At 38.4% G+C, this 26,908-nt stretch overlaps 1 protein-coding gene across 16 annotated transcripts in view; it reads left to right on the top strand.

Moving 5' to 3' along the window:
- The window catches only part of CREM (cAMP responsive element modulator), a 65,804-nt gene extending 40,668 nt beyond the window's left edge, over positions 1–25,136 (top strand). For 2 of the 16 annotated variants that reach the window (XM_043883250.1, XM_043883254.1), the window contains 4 exons: positions 5,429–5,617; positions 16,238–16,273; positions 20,089–20,245; positions 23,961–25,136. In XM_043883250.1, coding sequence (XP_043739185.1) covers positions 5,429–5,617; positions 16,238–16,273; positions 20,089–20,245; positions 23,961–24,105 — 527 coding nt within the window. In that variant the 3' untranslated portion in view covers positions 24,106–25,136. Of the gene's footprint in view, positions 1–5,428; positions 5,618–11,286; positions 11,890–12,331; positions 12,625–16,237; positions 16,356–20,088; positions 20,246–23,960 lie in introns of those variants that run through there. The other 14 variants (XM_043883251.1, XM_043883260.1, XM_043883259.1 and 11 more) reach the window with 14 other exon arrangements.
- Positions 25,137–26,908: the final 1,772 nt, after the last annotated feature.

Here is a 26,908-nt window from a genome sequence, read left to right as displayed (position 1 = left end):
AAGAGATATTTATGGAAGTTGGCTTTATTATTTCAACTTTTTTTTTAATGACAAAAGCAAGAAGTGAAAGTTAGAATAGGCTATCTCCAAGAGTAGGGAAAATAACTTAAAATAGGCAGGGATTCATTATTGCAACACCAAGAAAGTGAGCTACACTTGCGAAACTTTACTGGAAGTACCGATCTTAGTGACAGGGTTGCTGTATGCCAATTAAGTCATTCTGGTCAAGGAAAATCTGATTTGTCTCAAGAGACTATTTCTGAACGATGGTGGTTCAGACTGTCTTAGAATTAGCAAAGAATGTTACTTACTGCATGACATGCTTTGAATGGGAATGAATTCATGAACAGAGGTTGTGGTTATTCTATTTGTGCTGTTGCAGGTAAAGAAATTTAAATGTTTGAAGTTTCTTCATTAAATTTTCTCTAAAGACAGGCTTTTTTTTTAATCCATTGTCGAGCTAATCCTACTTCTTCCCTTACCAGTTAAGAGCTATCATCCAAGACTTCAAATTATTTTTTCCTAAATATCCCTCTTTCTTTTCTTGCTTCTACTTTGCTTTCCTAGGAATCTTGTTAAGAGTGAGTCTCTATTAACTCATCTGTATGCTAACGGTAAGTAAGTTCATCCTAAATCCACCATTATGCAGAAAGGTTTTCTGTGACCTTTGTGGACTGCTTGAAGAATTCAGAATTCTCAGGAAGCTCGAATGAATAAGCACCCATTCCATTTCTTCATAAGAGGAATTGGCATGATCGGCTTGTGCATTCCAAAGTAAATGCAGTTGCATTTATTGCTGTTAGGAATGACTTTGCTTCTGTGCTCCCAAGGAACCTGTCAAAGCAAACTTGGGATGGTATCTGCTTAGTGTAAGTCTGGCTCTTTAACTTTGGTGTTGCTGTTCTTGTTGTAGCACCATACTGTTTTAGTCTTTCAGGTACTCATAGCTGCTGTGTTGTGCTCACTTTCTGAATTTCAGTCTGAGAATTCACAGGAATAAGGTCTGTTGTTTCTTTTTTTTTTTTGGCTGTTCCTCTTTAAAGTTCACTCAATGAGGTTTTATTTATGAATCCTTTCATTGCAATTGGAATAAAGATGGTTTTAAATTGTAAATTGTAAGTAATTAAACACTTACATGTCTGTGTATTTGAGTTAGCTCATATATAGTAGTAGTGGTAGTGTTAAGTCACTCAGTCGGGTCCGACTCTTTGCGACCCCATGGACTGTGGCCCACCAGGCTCCTCTGCCCATGGGATTCTCCAGCAAGAATACTGAAGTGGATTACCATTCCCTTCTCCAGAGGATCTTTCTGACCCAGGGATCGAACCTGGGTCTTCTTCATTGCAGGCAGATTCTTTACCGTCTGAGCTACAGGGAAGATCCTGTAGTTTGAATTAGCTCATATATACAGATTTAGATTTAAAAAGATGTATCATGTGAAAAGACGTCAGATGAAATCTCAAATTTTGCTTCTTCCTCATTTGGTCATGAATTTTTTCTTTTTCAGTTTCCATCCTTATTTTTCTTTTCCTCATTTATTGATTATATATGCATTTAAATATTATTTTTTAATTAAATTTTTTTTTTTACCAAAGTTCTTGAATTTTCATCCTATAAGTAGTGTTTTCCTTGCTTCAGTGATACTACTTCCTCTAAGAAGAGAAGTGTGCCATGGCAGTGAATAGTAGAAGTAGCAGATTTTTTAAAACAGTTTTTTATGCCAAGAATTTTTAAAGAATTCATTGCCTAGACTAGTTGGTATGGTATCATCCTGGCTAACATGGGATATGGTAAGTTAGGGATAGGGAAATCATACTTGTTAATTCTAATTTGGAAACTAAATATCATGGCTATGTCAGAATGTATATGAGGACATCTGTGTAACCACTAAAACTGACTTAGTGGAAAAAATACTTCTTAACTATGAATTAAACTCTCTCTAGACAAAGTTTTTTTTTTTAATGTAAGGTCAGTGTGTTCAACATTCAGTCTGTGGGTACAGAGTGACCTACTAAATCATGGGGTGCAGTTCACCTGAGACTTTAGGGGACAGAAAGTTAGGCATCTCCCAGAGCAACTGCAACACCAGAGCTTGACCTCTGCCCGCCACTACTATGAGCAGATAGTATACCATCAGGCTTGAGTCAACTCATAATGGGCAGTGAAGTAGAATTTAACTGATCGTCTAATCTAACCATTCAGTTTTCCTTGAGTTGAGATTATTTCATCAAATCGTAATGTTATTAAGGCTTACTGAGAAGAGGAAAATAAGTGTGCATGTGTTAAGTGACCTAAAATAATACACTACTTTACCTCTGCTTGCATCCTAATCACTATACACAGGCCCATGTAGGCTCTCCATTACGAACAATAAAGTGGCCATAAGTATAAGTTTTTATGCCTCAGTTGCATGCCCACCAGGCTGCTCTGTTCATGGGATTCTCCAGGCAAGAATACTGGATGGGTAGCCATTCCCTTCTCCAGGGGATCTTCCTGACCCAGGGATCAAACCTAAGTCTCCTGCATTGCAAGTGGATTCTTTACTATCTGAGCCTCCAGGGCAGCCCTTTCAGTCCAAGAGAGCATTAGTAAAACCTAGGTCTCTAAGGACCTAGGAATCAGTAGGAAATACAAAGCTATTTTATTTTCATTGGTTCCTAATGGCCTTGATATGGGCCAATGATTTTATTTTAAAATGATTTGCCAGACCTGATGTCTGATATTGGTTTTAAAATACTTCAAACCGCTCCCCCCCCCCAAAAAAGGTTTGGAATAAGTGGGTAGGGCAAATAATTGACACAAAATTGTTTTACCTTTTATGTTCACTAGAAAATTTCCATAAGCTTGTAAAGCTAATAATTAGCTAAGATATGACTAAACTCATTCAGTTAATTTCATTTTTGTTTTTCCTACTACTTAATTTATACTGATGTGTTTATTGAAAACATATTATGCTATCCTTGAAAATTTTTGTAACCTAAAAAGTTTTCTCCTCACATCTTTTGAATATATACACACATGCTCACAAAGCCTATTTCCGGTATCCTGAAGCACTGAGAAATCTTTCAGCATTGGGGATATTGTCAGTTGAGAGATAATATTTTTAAATGGGAGAGCCCTCTGTCATTTGCTTATGCCAAAATCAAGAGTGCCTTTGATATAAAAAAAATAAAAGTTAGGCTAAAAGACAAGACTCGTCAGTAGAAACATTTTCTCTCGAGAGCCAGCTTCTGTGTGCCCGCGTCTTTTGTTTTCCATTTCTAATTATATAATGATCAGAAAAATAAAATGATAAGAACAGATTCAGTTTTTCACAGCATGAAAGCAAAGAAATTTGGTTAGATCTATTGGGAAAACATTGAAAACTAAAAGAGTGAAAAAAAATGAAGTATGAAAAGAAGAAAGAAAGGATCTTTATCTACCTATTTCATGGTTCTTATCCTTGGAAGCAACTACTTAGATCTGTTACTAGTTGAAAAGCTTGATAATATTGTCAATAAGGAAAATTAAGTTCTATAATTACAATTTGAAACCATACTTCATTTAACTCTTCTACACTTACATGTGGCTTAAGTTTTTATCTGTCCTGTCTTGAGGAAATGATAGCCATTCACTCATCAATCATATTTATTGAGTGCCTGCTGTGTGCTAGGCTTTGTGCTTCTTAACATGGTGGGTACACTGCCCGTTCCTGTTCTTTATAAAGCAGTTTCTTTGACATCAAACTATCAACTGAAAATATGCATTCAAATATATAACAACATATGACATTCATTCATGTCCAGCCATGAAGTTCCAAGGAGGCGATCTCTTCTTTTTTAGATTTCTCTCAAACCCTTTTATTATTAAGAGTGAGTCCTGAGATCCTTGAAATCTTTGGACAGTCATGGTGAAATCTTGTTTTGAAAATGTGTACGAGATATAATGCTGTAGATGAACCAGGCAAATAAAGTGAGATTACTTCAGAGTTTCTCAACTATTGACATTTTGGTAACTGATTCTTCAGTTTCTATCAATCTTGTGGTAGCCTGCCAATGAACTAAAACCAGATAGTGCCTCTGTGTTGAAATCCTTTTTTAAAATGTTAACTTATCCTTCTGTGTTGGCCCTAGAACTTTAGGTCAAAGAACTGAAGATTTGGTGGTGGTGGTGGTTATTGTTACTAATAGTTCTGACAGGTTTATCTGATCAGATTGTCACCTTTGCTTAGATGCCATAACAAAGTTAGAAAATGACTCTGAAATATTCAGAATATACCTTAGACACTACCACAGCATTCCAGTAAGGCACTTACATTAAATTACAGGTGTCATGTTACTCTGATTATGTGTTAACTTCTATATTCATTGTAAAGTCTAGTTAGCTGGTTTATATGTGATTTTTTTTTTTTTAAAGACTAGCCCTTGTTCCACTTAACCTCTAGTGTGTAAACTAAAACATGGAGTCATCTTTATGTTAAAGTATGTAGAGCTCTCAGATATTTTCAATAGTACTTATTTGTCTATTAGAGTGAAATTTTAAAACATAACATTTGATCAGTTATTCTTTTGAAACTTTCTGTTAATATGTCAACTTTTAAACGTGGTTGGTAAGTCTCAGTGTTTAAGGGAAGTCTACCTCATATCTGTTGCCATAGCTACAGTTATTTAAGCTACTTTGTAGAGGTAAATACTGTAGCACAAATTCTTTCTGTACAGATACCTTTTAAGGTTCTTTCCAACTTAGCATTTTATATTTCAGGATTCTCCTGACATAGTCAAAATGGTAAAGGTTACAGTCTTATAGACTTGCACTTTAAAACCTCATGTCTAAAAATAAATAAAACCTCATGTCTAAATATATATATATGTATACACACATATTTTTATTAAATATATAAGTACACATATTTTAATACATATATATAGACTTTAAAGCTATATATTAAATATATATTCCATTAAAAGGTACTTTCTTTTGATGATAAATTAGACAAGTAGTTAACTGAAGGTACAAATTTATTGTAATTATAATGCTCGATGGAATTTAACTGACCGTTTCTTAAGTCTTAGAAGAATGTTGTTTATAACTGATAATATATGAGAAAGAAAGGAGAAAGTCAAAACCTGGACTTTATCCCTGCCTGCATCTCCATTCTTCCTCTTAAATACTATATATATATGGATGCCAGGGAGGAGGAGGAACTCCCTGGGTTCTGTGTATTTCAAGCAGTTCTGAATATAAGAATTTTCAAGTGTTTTGAGTTTTTCAGTGTGTTGTCCCATGAAGGAGGGTCCCTTGATCAATCAATCTAGCATAGAGAATTAAGGGTAACTTGAGAACGAGACGCTTTGGTCATATATAGGTCCAGAGTATATATTCTTCCAATATGGGGTTGTTAAGAACAAATCTTGAAATTCTCTAATACTTCTTTTCTTTTTCTGTTAAGTTGCTATAGCCCAAGGTGGAGCAATCCAGATTTCTAACCCAGGATCTGATGGTGTTCAGGGACTGCAGGCATTAACAATGACAAATTCAGGAGCTCCTCCGCCAGGTGCGACAATTGTGCAGTACGCAGCACAGTCAGCAGATGGCACACAGCAGTTCTTTGTCCCAGGCAGCCAGGTGGTGGTTCAAGGTATATGTCATTCATCTAATACATTTAGAATACCTGTGGGTTACTAGAGCACGCCATTTAGTGGTGATTTCATAGTTCTCTGAAACATACAGGACGTAGATTTGGGGAGGGAGGGAGGGGGTAGGGAGGACTTTAAAAAGGCTTGGAGAAGTATTTTAGCATGCTATACCAAAAGTTAAATAAACTATACAGTTTTTGATTTTTAGCAGATTTTATTGGCTCTAAAGAAAAGTTAAATTCAGAGTAACATAATGGAAAAAAAGGAGTTGGAAACATGAAGTTTTTAAGTAAATATTCTTCCTCTGGGGATTAGAAATGTACCAAATATGTTTTTAGTACCTAGTCTTAGGAAGACTTAAGTACTCAGTCCACAATGCACTGAATTTGGGTTTTTCCCCTGTTGTTACACTCAAGCCTACTTTCTAGACATCTTATTTCAAAACAAATGCTTATTTTGTGGTTTCTTTAGAGCATTTTTAGTACATTTGAATTCTGAGGTACCTATTCTATCTCTTGTGAAAGCTAAGAATAGTGAAATGAAGCAGTTGTGATATAGCCTTAAGTTTTTAGGGTAACCTAAGATTTCAATGAAAATTGAAGTATACAGTATTTTTTATTTCATTCAGTTGTATTCAAATAACTCTAATGTGTTCAATGCAACTTTCAAAAATCTTGTGTTTTAGTTTCATTCTATTCCCCTTGGTCTATTTGCACTAATTTTAAGGGCAGGGGATAACATCAGTTCTTTTAGTTTGAAAGTTTTGCAAGTATAGAGAACAGCAGATTACAATTGATGAGTCTCTTGATAATTTAGATTTACTCTGAAGTATTTGGGGCACTATATGGAGTATAATAAAAGTGTATGAAAAGCTAAACTGGTGACATTTATGGAGTTTAAAAAAATCAATAGTATTTACCCAGTGCTTTAATGTTTTCTTTTAAATATAAAATTAAAACACCCATTCTATTTATCTGATACTCATAAATCCTTTATACTTAAATGAAAAATCATAAAGAATGCTCTCATTTCTTCTCATTTTATCTTTTTTTAATATGGAAAATCTACTGAAAACTTGCTACTTTAAGAAGGAGAGTTTTTTTTAAATGTTTTGTGTTGTGCATCAATAATACACACAAAAGTCTTATATTTGGGGGGTTTTTAACAAGTATTTTTCTTCTTTAAGTCACAAAGGATATTTTTCTACATTGATTCTGTCAGCTTTATGGTTTTACCTTTCACATTACATTGCTAATCTACCTGTGATCCACCTCTGTGTATAGTGTTGGATGAAAACCTGTTTTTATTTTTTTCTCTCCGCATATGCAGCCAGTTATGCACCGTCTTAACTGTGCTGTAAGTAGGCCTTGTGCAGTCGTGAAATGTCTCAGCATCCTCGCTGCTGCATGCCAGCACTACATTGCTTTTGTTGTCACAGAACAAGCACCCCTTTTTTGTCTTTTTAACTTTTTGTTTTTAGTGCTGTTTTCGCTTTTGTGAACTATTGTTCTCTCATATGCGTTGGGACTAAGGTTGAATATCTAAATACTAATAGTATAATGCAGTAAGAAAACCAATGTGAGATTACACTCAATTTATCAATTGACTTAGGGAGAACTGAAGTCTTTTTTCTTATTGAGGTATACCTTACACATAACATTTTTGTTAATTTCAGGTGTACAACATAATGATCCTACATTTGTATAGTCACAGTTAGTGATCGCCGTGATAAGGCTATTTACTATAACATACTTAACCGTGTGTGCTGAGGACTTTTAAAGACTTACTCTTAGTACCTTTCAAATATACAACACAATATTAGTAACTCTAGTCACCAATTTGTACTTTACATTCCTGGAACTTATTTTATAACTAGAATTTGTACCTTTTGACATCCCCTTCACCCTTTTTTGCTCTCCCCCATTCCCCACCTTCGGCATCCACCAGTCTGTTCTCTTTGTCTGTGAGTTTGAGTTTTGTTTGTTTAAATTTCACATATAAGTGACATCATACAGCATTTGTCTTTCTCTGTCTGACTGATTTTACTTAGCATAATGCTCTTCTCAGGGTCCATCTATGCTGTCACAAATGGCAGAATTTCCTTCTTTTTTTATAGTTGATTAAAATTACATTTTATATATACATATACCACATCTTCTTTAATTATTTATCTGTTGATAGACACTTAGATTGTTTCCATGTTTTGGCTATTGTAAATATTGCTGCAGTGAACATGAGGGTGTAGATATCTTTTTGAGTTAGTATTTTTTTTTTTTTTGAGTTAGTATTTTTATTTTCTTCAGATAAATACCCAGAAGTAGGATTACTGGATCATAGGGTAGTTTGATTTTTAATTTTTTGAGGACCCTCCATAGTGTTTTCCATAGTGGCTGCACCACTTTATATTCCCACCAAACAGAGCATAAGTTATTCAGATCTTAACTTCTTTTAATAGTTTAAAATTTTCCCCATGCGGGGGGGGAGTCCTCTCATACTCTAAACAGTGTTCAATTCTTAAATACTTGATGGGGTTGGGTTTTTGTTTTTGCTATTGGGAGTGGTAGCTCTTTGTTAAATTTTCTGGTTGCTGGTATAGAGACATAATTGGTTTTTTTTAAAGTTTATCTTTTATCTATGAATCTTGCTAAAACTGTAATTACTTCTACTGCTAATAATATTCTGACTCTTGGTGAATCTCCCTGTGATCCTACATGAATGTTTATATCAAACACAAATAAGATGTAAATAAATATTCCTCTTGTTCTTTCCCCTTGCCTTTACTTTTATCTTCTCCTTCTCCATCTGAAAAATAATGGTGGCCAGGGGTTCTGCTTCTTCCTTAAACACAGCAGGGTCCGTGGGCGTTCTTGTCTTACTCTCTATCTACCTTCCACCCTGTCAGCCCCTTGAAAGGTCACAGCAGTTTCTCTGTGAGTCTCTGTCCTCATTTTTTTTTTTCCCCACACTATGCCACATAATGCTTTTGAATGCAAAGTGTCCCTGTACAACAGAATTTTATAAATGACTACTTCTTAAACAGCTTTCTAGACCCCAGGGGTCTGGCAGTGTTTCATACTTCTTTCATACATACTTTCATACATATTTCTAAACAGTTTAGATCAAAATTTAATAATAATACCAATGCATTCTGGATCATCTGAATAAGCTACACCTATGCTCCTGTAATTAAGCTGATTACCTGTACATTTTTTATTTTGCTTGTGTTAGATAGAAATAGTACTAGTTTTATTGTCTCTGGCGTCATCTTGATGGCCCCCTCCCTCTGCAGTATTTAGCACTGCTGACCCCTGCTTCCTTCACTTCCTGGGTAACCCTGCCCCTCTTCTGGTCCCCTCGGCCCAGCTCCCTGGTGGTTGTGATGGTGCTCAGGCTGTGTCCTGGGCCATCTTCCGCCTGGCCTGAGTGCTTTCTCTGGATGACCTCATCCCTGCTCCCGTGTCACATCTCTTGACGCCTGAAGTCCAAAACCCCACGTTAATTTTTCCCACCCCACTTCCCCTTCTGTTACCCTATTTCATTCAGTAACTGTCCATCCTATTACTTCATGCGGAATCCTGGGTGTCACCTGTCACTCTCCCGCCCCGTCTTCATCCCTCCTTCTTGCTAAAGAGCCCATCTCTTCATTCCTCCCCACCTCCACTCCACAGTCCTCTTTCCAGACCTCAGTGATCCCCGGCCACTGCCCGGTGGCTGCCCTGAAGCTGGCAGCTATGGAGCAGCACCCTGATTTTCTTTCTCATGCCAGAAGCAGCAGCTCCTTTGTTGGCCTGGTGTTTTGGGAATTGCTCCTGAAAGTTTAGCTAGGCTCCCTTTACTCATCCTTCCCAGTGATTCTGGTAGCTACTAATATTTCTTAGAAACAAAAGTCTGTGTCTCCAGCATTTCCTCTTTCCCATTCTGCTCTCCCTTCTGCAGTTCAGAGTGGTGTTTGTAAAATTTTCAAGTGTGTAATCACGTCAGCCTCTTCTGCTCCAAACCCTTCCTTCTGTGAATGCCTGTTACTTGTTAGACAGAATCAGAATCCCTAACAAAGCTTGATCCAGGCTTTCCTTCCTTACTGGACTTCTCCCTGCACTTCTCCCTCTTTTGTACAGTTCCTTTCATTTCCCGTCCCGTGCCATGCGCCCTCGCCCCTCTAGGGCCCTCACCTAGAGCCATGCGCCCTGGCAGGAGCACTTCCCCCATCACTTCATGCTGGGAAACACTTTCCTAGGCAGCCTTTCCCAACCGGCTACATCTGGCTGCTGGGACCCCTGACACCCCTGACGTGTGATAAATGTTCAATAACCATTTACTGTACAAAAGCGAAATAGTCTCCCTCTGCAGAAATGTGACTAACTAGTTCCATGTGCTGATTAACCAAGTTTATCTAGTCCAGGGGATTTATTAAAACTGTACCAATAGCAGTAGTCAGCCAAGCAACCAACCCTTCTTCCTTTCCTTCCTCTACTCTTTTTTATTTTTTTTCATTTATTTTTATTAGTTGGAGGCTAATTACTTCACAACATTGCAGTGGGTTTTGTCATACATTGACATGAATCAGCCATGGAGTTACATGTATTCCCCATCCCAATCCCCCCTCCCACCTCCCTCTCCTCTACTCTTTTTTAAAAATATATTTATATTTATTTACTTGCCTCCTCTGAGTCTTAGCTGCGGCATACAGGATCTAGTTAGTTCCCTGACCAGGGATTGAACCTAGGCCCCCTGTACTGGGAGTCTTAGCCACTGGACCACCAAGAAGTACCCTCTTTTTTTTACACGAATAGGTTTGAGCACCCAAGTGCCAATTTAAAGAAATGTTGAGATTAAAATCAATGTGAACTTTCTCAAATTTGAAATAAAATTGGTCAGCAGTCTTGCACCTAAGCCCTCAGGCGTGGCTGGGATGGAAAAGAGTCCCTCATGGACTTTCCACTGGTCTCCAGACTTTCTTCCTTAGTCAGGATGTCTTTAGTTTATGTGCTTCAGAGAATTACTAGAACCATGGATCCTTCATCATGTTTTGCCTCCCAAGTGTCTGAATGTGAAGTCTCTGCCTTACTAGAAGTACTTCATTGAATAAAGCAAGAAGGAGGTAGTGGAATGAATACCCTTCCACTGATGTAACATTGAATTGAATCCTAGTCCTAGAGGGAATGGACTTTGTAAGCCCACTGATAAGGATACAAGATCAGCGACAGATCATTTATGTTTGTGCAGTGGAGATGTATATAATTTTCTTCCCCAGGGCTGTAGTCTGTTTTTCTGTTGAACATGTGCCTGTCTTATGTCTAACTTTGTAATAGTTAAATTTCCAGCAGTGATCCAGCTCTTCATGTGCTGAAACTTTAAGTGATCCAAATAAAACTGGATGTATTTTTTAAATGTATGAATAGTAATTGTGATTTATTTATGAGTTTTTTAAACCACACAATTATTTTCAAGGGATTTTAATTGAGTAAAATAGCATATTAGATAGAGCCACATGAAATTGCTATTTTTTTTTTTTTTGAAATTGCTATTTTTATGGGCCAAAAAGGTTAACTATCAGCCAATTCATATGATTCAATCTAATTTTTCTGGAAGAATGTTATATAATACTTGCTACTTTTGGCAGAGTGAATTTTTAAAATTTCAGTATATTTCCTTCGAGTGAAATTAGCAAATTCTGTGTCATCCTAGGAACAGCTGGATTTTACCATATTGTAGCAAATAAAAATGTATTAAGTCAACTAAGGTGGCTGGGTATTCCTTACCTGGTGAGTTTAGAAGGGTCAGTGAAATACACAGCATTTTTCTGGGCTGATTGTCAATTTTTTTTTAATCTGTAAGTGCTTTTTATCTTTTTATGAGTTATGAAAAATATTTAAGGTTTATGCCTACTTTGCTTGCTTCGAGACATTGGACATAACAATAATTAAAAGTAGCCCCATAAAAAACAACCAGGTAACTTTTAATGCTAATGAGATGGGGTTTTTTGTTTGTTTGTTTTGCCAGAGCCCAACTCGATTTTTATGTAAAAATGAGGAACTAGAACACTGAGATGATTTATTACAGGAAGGGGTTTAATAGGGTTTGGTTTCAGTGAGCTCGTGTGTGACAAAGCAAATTGATGGCAGTGATAGGCTAGTGATGTCATTGTGATGTCAGTACCCCTACTCACCCCGCATGGGCTTGCTGGTTTGGAACACTTTTTGTGAACCCGCGGCAGGGGAAGCCAGGCGGTGCTGTATGCAGAAGCCCATCATGGCTGTAACTGGGGATGAAACAGGTAAGAATTTTAAAGAGGGGTTTACATTCTGCAGATTTTTTTTTTTAAGTTTAGAACAATTATTTAGGGACCTCTTGAGTGTTTCCCAAAGTATCAACTTTCTAGTAGCTGAGACGTAATCGTTTCTTCTAATCTGTAACCGTATCTGCTCGGCACCCTGTGAAGGCATCTGAGTGTAGTTGCTTCTTCGCTCAGTACTGAGCTGCTTCCTTAGCCAAAGCGGTAATCCGCCGCCCGCCCCCACCCCACGCCCCTCTCTTTCTCTCTCTCCCCATTTGCTCTACTAAAATACGCTGTTGATTCATCTGCAACCTGTTGCAGATCCAGTGCAGCTGCGAGTGAAACACACATTCTGTTCGAGTTGTAAAAAAAAAAGTCAAAGTCAGCTTCCGATTTTTTTCACGCTGTGTTCAAATGTAGCTGCAAAACAGAGTAAGGAACCCAGCGCGTCAAGGGTGTTGGTGAGCCTGCCGTTCCTTCCGTCCTGTGGAAAACGGTCTGCTGCTCCGCTCACCGGGTTCAGAGGGCCGACGTCATTACATTTCCTGGAATCGGTGCAGCGGGGAGTGGAAAGTTAAACTGCAGGCGAGCTGCACGCTGACGTCAGTCCGAGTCACGCCGTAATTGACTCAGTTCTTTCCGCTCGGCCGCGCGCAGGTGGGGGCGGCCACCCTCCCCGACGGCGCCCTTACTCCCAGCAGGTCCCGTAAGCCTTGCTTTCACCTTGCGCCCCAGGTAAGTGTGTGCCCGGCGGGGCCGAGCGGCCTGCGCAGGTGCCTGGGGACGGAGCGCCCGCTCGCGCTCGGCCCATGGAGTGCACGTCTTTGGCCGCCCCGCACCTACCCCACCCCCACCTTCACTTCTCCCCGGGGGTTGATGCTCTTAGTTACAGGTAATGCTTGTGATTTAGTGACTTGCAGTTGAGTGCCAGACCCGTACTAAACTTGCAGTCGAATTTCTTAAGAAAGGGTGACTGTAAACACCTTTTAACTGTTCACTCGGTGGATCTCGCTGTCTCCCCGAAGGGAACATTCCATTGTCTTGAGCAAGTAAAGCCTGTGTTAAATTGTTTTTCCCAAAGAAGTTTTTGTGAGATTTTGGAGGTGCTAGAGATTGCAGAAGCCCTCGGATGACAGACTTATTGTAAGAGAGAGATAGACTTAATCTCAAACAGTCCATGTCATATGATTTTAGGACCAAAAGCATTTTTGTGCATGCATTTATTTTCTAAAAATCATTAGTTGGTGTGTATCTTTCTTTACTAAGCCTTTAATTCCAATTTTCATGTCCAAACATGAGAAACAAATTATAGCAAAAAATAAAATTAAATGATTGGAGAATACCTAGAATATATTTAAATGTTAAATTTTAAAGTAAAATGTGCATACATTTTTAACCATTGCTTGTAAATAAGAGAACATTTATGTTTACAGAGTGAACATACTACTATCCTGTGAGAAAAGATTTTTTTCTCACAGTTTTGTCCACAGTGCTTATACCTGATTTACCCATTCCAATTTAAAATTTTCAGAATGCTGAAATTTTTAAAATGTCAAATGTTTTTCACAAGACCTCACTGTGTCTTCAGAAATCATTATTTTTGGAAATCTGGTCAGTTCTCACAGAATCAGTTCTGTTTAAAATGCTATTTGAGAATGAAAAGTGTATTTTATTTGCTTTTTTGAGGAGCTCCCAAAACACAGGATTTAAGGGTTCTTTTGAAGGCAGTAGTGCAGCTTTGGGCTCCACCTTTGGACTTCCAGTTTCATCCCCTCTCCATCCGGATTTTGAAGGGAGTGGATGGAGCTGGATCTTTGACTTGCCAACTTTTTGACCATGTATGCTAAGTCTCTTCAGTCTTGTCCGACTCTTTGTGACCCTATGGATGTGGCCCACCAAGCTCCTCCGTCCGTGGGATTCTCCAGGCAAGAAGACTGGAGTGGGCTGCTACTCCTTTCTCCAGGGGATCGTCCCCACCCAATTTTGACCATGATGCACATTTTACATCATGCTGCAGTAGACTTTGTGTGTGTGTGTGTTTATATAAAACAGGTACATTTATATAAAACCAGTTTCAAAAATAGTGCTTAATGCTCTGTGATATACTGTGTATTCTATTCTTTTTTTAATGTTGTTCTTGACCCATGAATCTAATGAATTACTTATGGTCTACAACTTATAGTTTGAAAAGCTTATCTAGACCAAAATCAGGCTCCAGAATAATGACTGGCCTGGAAAAGGTTTTAGGAGGATTTGCTTATAGGATCATGGAATTGAATGTGAGAGTGAATATCCATGTAGTTTATAGAATTATATTATTGTTTCTGTTGGTTATACCTTTTTGTTGTTGTTGTTGGTTATACTTTAAATTTTTATCAGAAATAGTTTTTGTCATGGTATTCAGCCTGAATTTCTGAATTGTTAAAAAGTTACAACTTATTCAAATTTGGAAAATAGTATCTTAATATTTGATGCATGAGAATAAGGATACATTTCACCTTTGTGAAAAGGGGCTGCTGGAAAAGGTTTTTGTTTGGAGATTTTCACATGAAAAATGTTGTGGATCCAAATGATCCAAAAATGTTTTGGATCATGTTGTAACTGCGTGGAAGGTATACAGAAACTGCCATTGTGTTATTTCCCCACTATTTTTGAAAAAATATTTTAATGAAGTACAATTTTGGATGCTTGTTTCACTTTGCTCAGTTTTATATGCCAATATGAATATGTTGCCTAATAAAATAATTATGATGATACTTTGCATTTATGTAAACTTAAAAAAAAATCACTTACTGTTACAAATAAACAAATACAAACGTGGCGAGTGCTATAAGAAAGCTGGCAGATCATGAGAGACCACGAGAAGCAGGTAACAAGGTTAAGGGGTCAGGAAAGTCCCTACTGAGGAAACCACGTTTAAATAGGTGAGAGGAGAAGCACTTCCATGCCGTATCGCGCTAGACTGCTGCTGATGTTACTCTTACTTGCATCTAGCTGAACAGGGATCAGAGTGGGTGAAGCTCTTCTTGCTCACAGAGTTAGCAAGCGATGAACCCGTTTGGATTTTCAGACTCCTTGTTGGGTCCTGTTCATACCATATCACATTGCTTTTTTCTAGAGTATTTACTATTACTCTCCTAGGATGATATAGTATATATTTGCTATTGTATAGAACTTTAAATTTTGACATTCATAATTTCACCTTTTACATACACTTTTTTTTTTTGTCAGTTGAAGAATTTTACTTAAACAATTCAGGAAGGTCCCTTATGGGTAACTTAAAAAATAGTACTGGCTCAATTCTACGGGGTCTGTGTGTTACAGTAATTATGAAAAATTTGAAAGTGTTCAGTATTTAGTTACATTTACATAGGATTTCATTTACCTGGGAAAAGTGGGGGGCAGTGGAGGAGGGGACGTTTTGGATGGTGTCAGACACCAGGCGAGGACAAGCCTGGTCTGGACATTTTGAGTCCTGGTGTGGTGGCAGGGAGGAAGAGGGCCAGAAAGGAAAAATGAGGATGTTGTTGGTTTGCTGGAGCCAGGGCAAGCAACCCGTGCTAACCAGTATGACTGCTAAGTCACCTCCATTGCTTGCATTTCTCCAGTGTGTATGGGATTAGCCACATAGAGCAACATGACACATGAAGGTAGGAGCTGTGTGCAGGAAAAAAGATCTTTATTCAGTTAATGTGCTCAGAGAACTCAATAAACAAATGAGAAAATAATATCACCATCATTAGGGGTGTTGATAAATCGTTTCACTTTGGAAGTTATCAAGCTAGCCATTTGGCTGGGTTTCCTCTTTTCTTCGTTAGGAAGAAACAAGCACCTTTGACTTCTGGGATTTTCAGTTTTCTTAATAGCAGGCTGATGAGATTGTACCATTAGTTTATTTGTGATTCTCCACCTTTGAGGTTCTCTTTTAAATGATTATACACCTTAAGAAGGATGTTTTCTATTATTGTTTAATAATTTATTCTCTAAGGGGATAGAATATATAGTATAAATTTTTATAGTAGAAATTTTAAAAGTTTTTTAAGAGGCATATTTTTAAAAAAGCACAATAAGGAATAATAGCCACACATTTCAACCATTTCTATTACCCAAGTTTGTTCGAAGGGAAACTCCAGGGGGAAATATATTTATGGTTGTATATGCCTTTGAACTAATATACAGTATAAGCATAATCTGGAATATTGTCTTTCAGAACTTAAGGAAGGGAAGAGGAAGGGAACTAACATTTGCTGAAAACCTACCATGTGCCAGGCACTGTGCTAGACACTTTGACATACATTACAGGGTTTATTGTGAGTATTAAATGAGACCATGTATCCCCATTTTACAGATGAGGAAACTGAACTTGCCCCAAGTCACATGGCTGGTAAGTGGCAGAGCTGACTAGAACCCAAACTCCAAGCCCCATGCTTTTTCTGCTGTTCCGTGTTTAAAGCTTTCGAAGAGAGGTATGAAGTTACTGACCAGAAGTGAGAGTTCTAGGAATTTTCTTTCTCATGAAATATTGATACTAAACCTAAACATTTCTTTTTTTTCATGTCAGGAGTTAGATGGTTGGAATGACACTATAAATAGAACTTCTCTCCTTCTAAAATGCCATGTTAGATGACTACTATCTAAGGGAAGACTGAAGAAATAATGCCTTTTATCAAGAAGTCTGAAAAAAAACAAATGGCACCTTATCGGGCTTTCCATGGCTTAGTGTTAAAGACTTAGCTATAATAACAATAGCTAATTATGGTCTTATAATATTGCTTACTTTAGACATTCTAAATGACAGTGGACTTTTGCAAAACCCCAGGAAGTTCAGATTTTACTCCATGTGGTGCACATGTAAACTCACCAGGCACTCATAATATCAAAGACTGAGCTAGATTCTAGGGGATACCAAGGTAAAAAAGATGTCCCTGACTTGTCTTTAAAGTTTGCAGCCTTAGAATAAAATTAGTATATCAATATCTTTTTCTTGTTTTTCTTTGATCATGAGTTTAAAGCCCCCACAGATGGTCTACTTATTTTCAGAAATAATGTGTACAGTGAAATTCTGGAATAAAAAATAATTTGGGCACTTTTAGTAGATAGAAGGAACAGGAATTGGCTTTTGTAAGAATCCATGGATCAGAGTGTGACACCGAAGAATGTAATAGGTTTCTTTGAACTGTGATCCTCAGCATCTAACCTGCTTTAAATTACCACTGAATCACTTCATTGAAAACTAAAGCTAAGACAAAAACTTTTTGATAACTTGTTTCAAAAACAGAACTTTTTGACTTTTGGATTTCCTTAAAACAAAAGATTCTCTTTGCCCATATCTTATTAACATGCTTACTAACAAGATCATGTTTCAATATGTGGAATTCATCCTTTGATCCTTATTCAGTAACCATTAGACATTAGAATAGCACCATCATATAGATTATTTGGGATATTATAGGAATTGATGCTAATTCCTACTAATTTACGTTGATTCCTATTTCTGGCTTGAACTAATGCACTGCAGGGTGATTTTTTGTTGAAGGAGATAGAATGAATATATTCTAGGTCTGAAAAATTGTAATGAAACCTAGTTTTGTTAGCGAATAATCTAGAAATAATACATCCAAATACAAAATTTCTTTCCAAGATATCATTTTAAAGCTGTATGTATTCCTGAGCTGTTGCTCAAAATGTTTTAAGAATACTTCTTTAAAAAGTGCCACTCTTCTTCATGGTGCCAAGATTGGCCCTTGGAGGGTAGTTTCAGCTTTTGGAAACAGGCACAAGTTTAGAACCATTTCTGGCTTTAAGACCAGTGAATGAACTTTATTTTTTCACCTGTAAAATATTCCTCCCCTTACCCCTTTTCCTTTTGAAAAAAATGGATACTCTTTAACTTTTGTATATCACATAACCAGTCTGCTCTAACTTACAGTACCAAAAATAGCAGATATACACAAAACCAGAGCAAGCATCCTGAACCCCTCTGTACCTTGCTGTTAATTTTTATTGCACTCTGTGAGCAGTGTTTGGCCAGAACAACCCTAGACCAAGGTCTGCATCCTTGCCGCCTGCAAATGTCAGCACAGGACGACACATGAACTTCTCATTCGTCACAGGCCATTGTTCCAATTTTAGAAAGCCTCTGTCGCCTCCAGCTGTTCCATTGTTTAACCTTTATTAACCCATAACCACCTTCCCCTGATGTGAGTGCAGAGAAAGGAGACAACTGTGTTCTGTGCACCATTCTAGTTGCCCTGGCAATATGATTTGAAGTTTTTCTAAAAAATCTTTAGTAAGTGAACAGTTTACAACTGATTTTTTAAAATAATCTTCTTAAATAATTTCAAAATATTTCAAAATTTTCTGCGGCATAATACATCTGTGTATACAGTGTTTTAAATAGTCACAAAAGTAAATTTAGGATTTTTCCCAAGTTTACTAATATTAAATTTTGCTAGTGATTGTTATATCTATCGCAGTTACTGTTTATCATGATTGTTTATTAAATTATATACAGAAGGGAGAAATTTTTTTTTACACAGAAGGGAGAAATTTATAAGTGGTGGTTTTGTTAATCTTACAAAGACCTTGTTATCTTCGCTTAAAGCCATATTTTTATTCTTTCACCTCATTCTCAAGCCCTAGAGGGAAAAAAATCCTGGTATATATCCAAAAGAAGCACATAGATCATTTTTGATGAACCTTTTAAACTGGTTGGCTATTTTCAGTGATAATATTCCACTTTAGTGAAAAAGTCTTTGTCTCCCTTTGGGGTAAAATTTTGTTTCTTACTCAATGGGTATAATACATTTCAATGACACATAGTGATGATGCCTTTCATATTTTGTTTGGCACTAGGTTCAGACCAATTTTTACAGAACTTGATAACTTTTTAAACCTTTCTTGCATTTAACTTTGAAAGAGCATGCATTTTGCAATATCTCATCAAAATGTCAAATTAACTATGGACCATTCATTCTCACAGTTGAAAAGTTGGTGGTAAAAAAATGTTTCATGACTTAAATCCATCTGTCCTTTCTAGGAAGCTGTGTTTATGGCAGTGGATAGACAAATTTTGAAATCAGGACACTTTGAGGACACTTTTAGTATTCAGTCTGAATACTAAATATTTAAATTTATCATTTAGCTATGATTATACTATAATTAGAAAATGTGTTTTAAAAAATGATTGTTTAGAAATGTGTTATTCTCCCAAGGAACCTAGGAAAGACAAAAATTGTTATTCCGAAGAGAAACCAGTTTTAAGTAGAGCTTTCCTGTTTCTTATTTTGTTCTTGTTTTTAAACTGAAAATACAGTAAGCTAGTATTTTCCTTCCAGCAGCCCAGTCAGTCATCATCTGTTAATAACCCTTGCAGTTAAAGATTTTTAGGAACTGTTTCAGGTATGATGTAGGCTATGGGAAAATCTCTTCACTGGGCTATTCAGAGGATACAGATGTTCTGCTTAAGTAAAATTCTTGCAGTGGTGTGCTAGGGCCAGCTCCCACTGGTTTGCTGGTACCAATGATTACATTTTCAGGATTTTTATGAACTGATTGCAAAAACAGCCATCAGTAAAAATTAGATGTATTGATAATATACATATACTTAACAAATAAATTACATTAAAAAACACTTAAAACTCATCCTTTCTAGTGATTATATCCATGATCTTGAGGTTATTTACATCTGTTTTGTCTGCATGGTGTGCCCCTTACTATTTAATGTCTTTCCACCTCTACATCTTGTGAAATCACACTGGTAGCTTGAAACTGGCCATGGTGAGAGTGTTCGCATCCTGGGATTTGATAAACACTACAGACCAGGGCTTTTTTTTCCCTCCTGGAGAGCTTGCGATTAAATATGTATTAGCACACCACTGATTTTAGGCTAAATGAACTATTAATTCAAAAGTCTCCCTACTTTAGCCTTTGATTTAAAAAAAAAAAAAAACTTTCTAAAAAGTGTTAGGGCATTTTTCTATTAAATGTATAGACCATCCTGAGTATCATGGTTCCAGATGCTCATGGGATCTTTCATACCTAAGATTTCTATAATGCCCTGAACAGTCATCTTAAACGTTAGCAAGATCACCTCTCACAACATGTAAAAAGAATGTTGTTATTTCCAGGTCAACTTTATATAAAATATATCAAGTGGGAAACTGTTTATATGACTTGTGCCATTTTGTTTCATTGCAGCCGCCACTGGCGACATGCCGACTTACCAGATCCGAGCTCCGACTACTGCTTTGCCACAGGGGGTGGTGATGGCTGCCTCCCCTGGAAGCCTGCACAGTCCCCAGCAGCTGGCAGAGGAGGCAACACGCAAACGGGAGCTGAGGCTAATGAAAAACAGGTAAGGCCTTTCATTAGAAACTGCGGCCACCTAGGGGACATACCATTTACTACTTGTCCTCAGCTATTTCTCCCAAGTTACGTGTTCTGTGGCATTTTGTGTAGACTCCTGCTCTGTTTGTGCTCATAGGTAAGTTTTCTAATCAGAGTTCCAGCCATGAAACTTTCATCAGCTGAGGTACATCCCCCTGTGTTGTAGGGTAATATCTAAATGATACATTAAATTTTTTTAATGATAGCAGAAGGACTTTATTACAAATAAAGATTCACTTTATACTTGGTATTTACTTTGTGAAATAGGTGGTAAGTAATTTTTAGCTTCTTAGCAACTGTACTCAATAAAATTAATTTAATCATTATTTTTAAAAATTATCATTATTTAATTTGTCAGTACAGTCAATATAATTATCATTATTATGAAATAAGACATTCAGATACAATGAAAACCTTAGAAAATGGTTCGATGATGACAATGAAGTACTTCTATACTTTATACAAAAAGACTGAAATAAAATAATTGCCTGACTTGTTTGTTTTTATCTATTTATTTTTAATTGGAGAATAATTGTTTTACAATATTGTGTTGGTTTCTGCCATACATCTGCATGAATCAGCCATATGCATACATATGTCCCCTTCCTCTTGAACCTTCTTCCCACCTCCCACCCCATCCCACCCCATCCCACCCCTCTGACTTGTTAAATAAAGATCCTGTTAAAAAAAAAAAAAACTTCTTTATGAACAAAATAAATTTGAGTGTGAGTTCAGAATTTTCTAAGTCTTTTACGTGTAGTTTTCTACCAATTTTGTAACTTTGTTTTTTTCTCTATTATACCAAACTACAGTCTATTCTGAAAGGTCTAGCTGAGTGCAGGGATAAAGCAAGAGGAAGAATTAAAATTACCCACAGCCCCACCATGTAGAGACACCTCCTGTAGTACATATACTTCTAGCTCCCTCTCATTTTCTCACATGTTCTTGCATATTTCCTGGGCTAGAAATAACTGAGACAGTCCCTAGGTGCGAGGAATTCTGAGAAGGGTCTATTTTAGCTTCCAGATTTCAGTTTCAGAGCAGAACAAGAGAAAAGCAGATGACAAATGGCTGTTCGGTTGCTCAGTGTCTGTTGAGCAAGTTTTCAATGCTTGTTTCTACCATTTCTTTAACTTGCAGGCACATAGCTTTCACATGAGAATAGTCTAGTTATTCTCCTTACTTTTCATGGGCTTCCCTGGTGGCTCAGACCATAAAGAATCTGCCTGAAATGCAGACCTGGGTTTGATCCCTGGGTCAGGAAGATACTCTGGAGAAGGGAATGGTTACCCACTCCAGTATTCATGCCTGAGAAACCCCATGGACAGAGGAGCCTTGTGGGCTATAGTCCCATGGGGTTGCAGAGTCAGACATGACTGAGCACACACACACACACACACACACACACACACACACACACTTTCTCCTTACTTTACAGATGAGCAGCTGAGGTTCAGAGAGGTCAGGTAACAAGCTGGCTAAGATCACACAGCCCAAACTGCATGGAACCTGGAACTGCATTCAGGTTGTCTTTACCCAGAGCCCACACAGCGCTAACAGTGAGGTCACCTGCAAGAGACCTCTGCACATGTAGTTGTGTGGCCTTACAGAAAGAATTAAAACTACTCATAGCCCCTCCACGGAGAGACACGTAGGACTGACTTATTCATGTAAAAGACCTGTTACACATTCTCTCTTTAAAAAGACTGAATTCTTTGGCTGGCATTCATAATAGATACTTAATTGTATTTCTACCAATCCCACGATGGTTTTTATTTTTTTAACAAGCTTATCAGCTTTTCCTCTTTGCTGTGTATTTCTTCTCCACGCCAAGGATATCTTCAGACAAATGCAAGACCTGAAAGCTGAGCTAACTATTAATAGAAGAAACAGGTGTTTTCCGTAGCTGAGACAACTTAGGAATGTACCACCTACTGGTATGACCATCCAGAGCGTTGTGCCTAGAACATTTTGACTCTGGTAACACGCAGGCAGACACATGAAACACAAAGTATGGATATTTCACTAGAAATAGTTCACCTTGGTAAATAAAACTTGAAAAATTAGACATCCCACAACACTGCTCTTCAATATTTAAAATTTAATTTCATGGTAACTTGTTCTATAAAATGACTATCTTCCTTCAAGATCTAGAATTTCATGATTTAATCATGAAAAGCTTGGTGTTCAGAAATGTATTTTCGTTTCTTTGTGAAAGAGTTGAATTATGTTCTCAAACTGCCAGTGTGATTGGAGTTATTCTTGACTTTGCCATGTGAATCATTTAGATTAACTTAATCTGTGTTTATCAGATTGGGCTCACTTTTACACTGTTAATTTTTCTGTTAACCAGTTGAGAAGTCTGAGAACATCTTAAATTCACAGGGCGACGGCATTGTTCTCAGCTAGGCGGTAAGGCTTGATCTCTTCCTGCAGTTCATTGGGATTTCAAGGTCTCTCTTCTGCTGACCCTGCTGACCCTTACTTCCCACAGAAAAAACACAGATAACCAGTTGTTAGTGAGCGTCAACTACCCCCAAACATAAAACAGAATCGGCCAAGTGTGTTGCACACGTCAGTCCTAGTTCAGCATTGTAGCAGAGGTAACTGGCATTACAGTAGCTGGTAATTAGACATTCAAAACAATTTTTGTTTATATATTTGAATTATCTGTTTCAACATAGGCTTTTTGATATGATGTGTACCTGAAAGGCAGTTCTTCTCAAAGGAATGCTCCAAAATAAAGCTGTGATCAAAGGGTATCTTCTGCAGAGGAGTTAAATGATGTGGTTGCCACCTCCTCCCTCTCTGAAAAAAAAAAAGGAGAGAAAATGTTGGCTGTGCCCATTGTGTTTTGGTGGGGTTATGCATGAAAGTGACTAACTCGGCTCATGGGTTCCTTTGTGTGTGTTGCTTTGGCTGCTGGTCTGGTCTTCTTTGGGTGTGTCTGCACTGCTTTCAGTCCTGGTTTGCAGATGAATGTCTCATGTCCTTTCCATGATTTCTGTCATGGCATTCTCACATTTCCAGGTTTAAGTTGTCTGAATTACTGAGGGTTGTATTCTGTACCCTCTCTCCTCTCCCTTAATTTTCAAAAGCCGAGTCCCTTTAATTTTGGTTTATGAAAATGTGCATGACCTGTTATTCTTATCCGTGTTGTTTTTCCAGCCAATAAATTATTGCTTGCCGTCCCCATTGATCTTGTCTTAACTGAGATTTAGTCTGGAAGAATGAAAATCTCCCATACTGAGGTTTAAGGTTGCTGAGGATTAATTTTTCTAATCATTTTTGATCAAAGTTAACTCGTGATGGAACATGTGGCTTTTGGTGGACAAAGATAGTTAAGAGAATTGAACAGATCTGTAATTTTTGTTTTTTTGGTAGAAAGTCATGTGGAGATGTGTTCCTATCGTTTTGGTTACTGAAAACCTTTCTGGCCCCTGTGTCCATGGGCCATGTGCCCTAAGGAAACACCTTGTACCACAGATGCCGGGCCAGTTGTCGCTCTGCCGTCGCTCGTGCTGGCTGAGGGTGACCACACGCCCAGGCACGTGCTTGGTCACAGCTGTCGTGCGGCTCTGTCCAGACCTGACCGAGGACCGCCTGGCGGTTGAGCCTGGGGGGCCGCTCTGGACTGCGCTGAGAGGTTGTTCCCCTTGTCACTTGCCTTGTGTTGGTTCCAGGGAAGCTGCCCGGGAGTGTCGCAGGAAGAAGAAAGAATATGTCAAGTGTCTTGAAAACCGCGTGGCTGTGCTTGAAAACCAAAACAAGACCCTCATTGAGGAACTCAAGGCCCTCAAAGATCTTTATTGCCATAAAGCAGAGTAACTGTCTTTGGCTCGGACCTTGTTTGCTCTGAACTCTAATGAAGGCAGGAGGTGCAGCCATGCTACTAATTGCCATGCGGAATGACTTGTGGAAGGGACCCCAGTGACCCTTGAGAACCCAGTTTGGCTTTAGTGTTTGAAATTGAATGAGACCTCTTGTCCCAGGATGGGGAACGCAACCATGATCACACTTCCCAAGCCTCCTTCAGCCTCCTTGTCAGTAGCGTGCATGCGAAAAAATGTTTTGTTTGCCCTTTTGCTTTCTATTTTCTTTCAGGGAAGCTGCTAAAGAATGTCGACGTCGAAAGAAAGAATATGTCAAGTGTCTGGAGAGTCGAGTCGCGGTGCTGGAAGTTCAAAACAAGAAGCTTATAGAGGAACTGGAAACCTTGAAAGACATTTGCTCTCCCAAAACAGATTAGTAGAAATATTTAACTATGAACTGATTACAACCTGTACAGTTGCTTTTGAAGGCAATACAATATATAGCCGGCAAGAATTATGGCTTTTTTTTTTCTCCTTTGTATCATTCAGCGTATTTTCTAATCTCTAACATTCCCAAACTGCTTCACTGTACGTAGTTAACTCTTAGCTGTAACTTCAATTTTTTTTAAAAGAGACAAACTGTAAAAAAAAGTCTGTAACAGATTCTTAAAATGCAATATTTGTAAGACTTTTTCCAATGCCACATATTTGCAGTTCCCAATCTCTGTGCCATGAATAGTGTCCTATGCAATAAAAATTTTTTGCAGATCTTTAAAAATCATTTTAGGAAAGGGTGATCAAAGATAAATGCATCCAGCAGTACAATGAAAATAAACCACAAAAAAATACCTCAGGAGAGAATGGAAAGAAAGAAGGAATGGAAAGAATCTAGTGACATGCCTATGTGAAAATAATAGCCTATAAATGAATTTATGGCATTTGCAGATTTTTATATTGGTTGCTTTGTAAAGAAAATATTGTATTGCTGTCCTTGAATGCCAGAGTTGACAACAGTTTTTAATAGAACCATGTTGGTTACACTTTGTAGTGTTTGGTGCTCTTTTAACTATCCGAACATTGACTACAGTTTTTACTCTATGGTGTAATATAAAAGATCTTTCAGAAGCCTTTAGTGTGGGTTTGCTCTTAAGGTGATGAAAGTTGACATCTATTTTAATACCTGTGCCGAGTTACAAGTTCAAATTGTATTTGCAGACCTTCACAGGCTCCACTACCGATTTCCACAGTGGGCCGTGTTTTCTGCCACATGTTCTTTCTGCCGTCGTCTCAGAAACCCAGCCCCAGGGCTTAGCTGTATACAGCGGAGTAGCTCTGAGAGATTCAGCTGGTGTGATGGACTAGGCCTCTCTGCACATGGCCTGGAAATCTCCTGCTGGTGACCCTCTATTTTGAGTTTTGGCTAACAACCATGGAAGGGTTTTTTTTGTTTTTTTTTTTTTAATATTTATTTGTTTGGCTGCGTCAGGGCTTAGTTGAGACACACGGGATGTTTTGCTGCTGCGTGGACTCTCTAGTTGTAGCACGTGGGCTTAGTTGCCCCACAGAGTGTGGGATCTTAGTTCCCCGATCAGGGATCCAATCCAAGCCCCTTGCATTGCAAGGCAGATTCTTAACCACTGGACCACCAGGGAAGTCCCACCATAGGAATTTCAAAAGAAAATCTAAGACAACTCAAGATTTTATTTTTCACTTCGAAACAGCTACTTGTAGATCAGATACTTTTTTGAGTCAGCACTTTCAGATGAAGTTCATTACATCGAGTAGATTATTACTGGTATTCACATCTCATCCTGCTTTTAGAATAAAAAACCTCGAAGACACGTGTAAGCCCAAAGCCCTGACCACAAAGTACTCTGTCACCTCACTCACTCGCGGGACATCTGCTGAAGGCCTCCTGTGGGCTGGACTCGCCTTGGTTTCTGCTGTAACTCCCGACCTGTGAAGACTGCCCCTCCCCCAGTTTCAGCAGCGGAGCCGGTTACTGTGTGGAGGAGGCGTGTGGGGTGCAGGCCAGGAGGCCGCTGTGTGGCATCTCAGTGCCCCCCCCACGGCGTCATCTCTTATCTGTAACTCCTAGGAGGCCAGGCGCACCGTTCTCGGCTTTCTCTAGAAATACTTAATCTACCCCTCAGAGCCTGAGTTCTGAATCTCTTTTATCTCAATGTTTGTCTTTCATTCTACAGAGAAGTAAGATGAGGAAAGAAGATAAGAAAGAAAAGAGGAAAGGAAAGCCCCAGGTTTCAAGTGAAGGAGAAGGGTACTTGGTACTCACTCAGTCATCATTCACTCCATCACTCAACCTTTCATTCAGTCGCTCAGAGTCCGTGTCAATGAGATGTATGTTCAGAAGTGTGGACACTGAGAGGGTGACCCAGGGGTCAGCAGACGGGGCGTAAACAAGTTGATGCAGGAGATGCAGTAGGTCAGAATGGGAGGCAGATGTGGGTGGAGCCAGACTTGGGAGTGACTGGAAATGCAGCGGGTGAGGGTGGGTGTGTCTAGATGGGGTATGGAGCAGACACCCCCTCCTAGGAGAAGAGTCAAGGAGATGGAGGAGGTGAAGTTAGGACTCATGGCGGGGGTGTCCATTTGGTTTGACAGAGACTGTGCGTATACATGTGTACCCCAACTCTGTCATTTCAGGGGAAGGAGATTGCATCTGACTACTTGGGACCCCCAGATAGCCAATGCCCCCCCCTTTTCCCCAGTAGTTTAAACATGAGGAAATATTATCATCTCACAAGACACCAGGCCCAGAGATTCAGTGGGAGATTCAGTGGCTCAACACGGCCTCACGA

This window comes from Cervus elaphus, chromosome 23, assembly GCF_910594005.1.
Source record: "Cervus elaphus chromosome 23, mCerEla1.1, whole genome shotgun sequence".
Taxonomy (NCBI): domain Eukaryota; kingdom Metazoa; phylum Chordata; class Mammalia; order Artiodactyla; family Cervidae; genus Cervus; species Cervus elaphus.
Note: the sequence above shows the minus strand (reverse complement) of the source record. Positions and strands in the feature narration are given on the sequence as shown.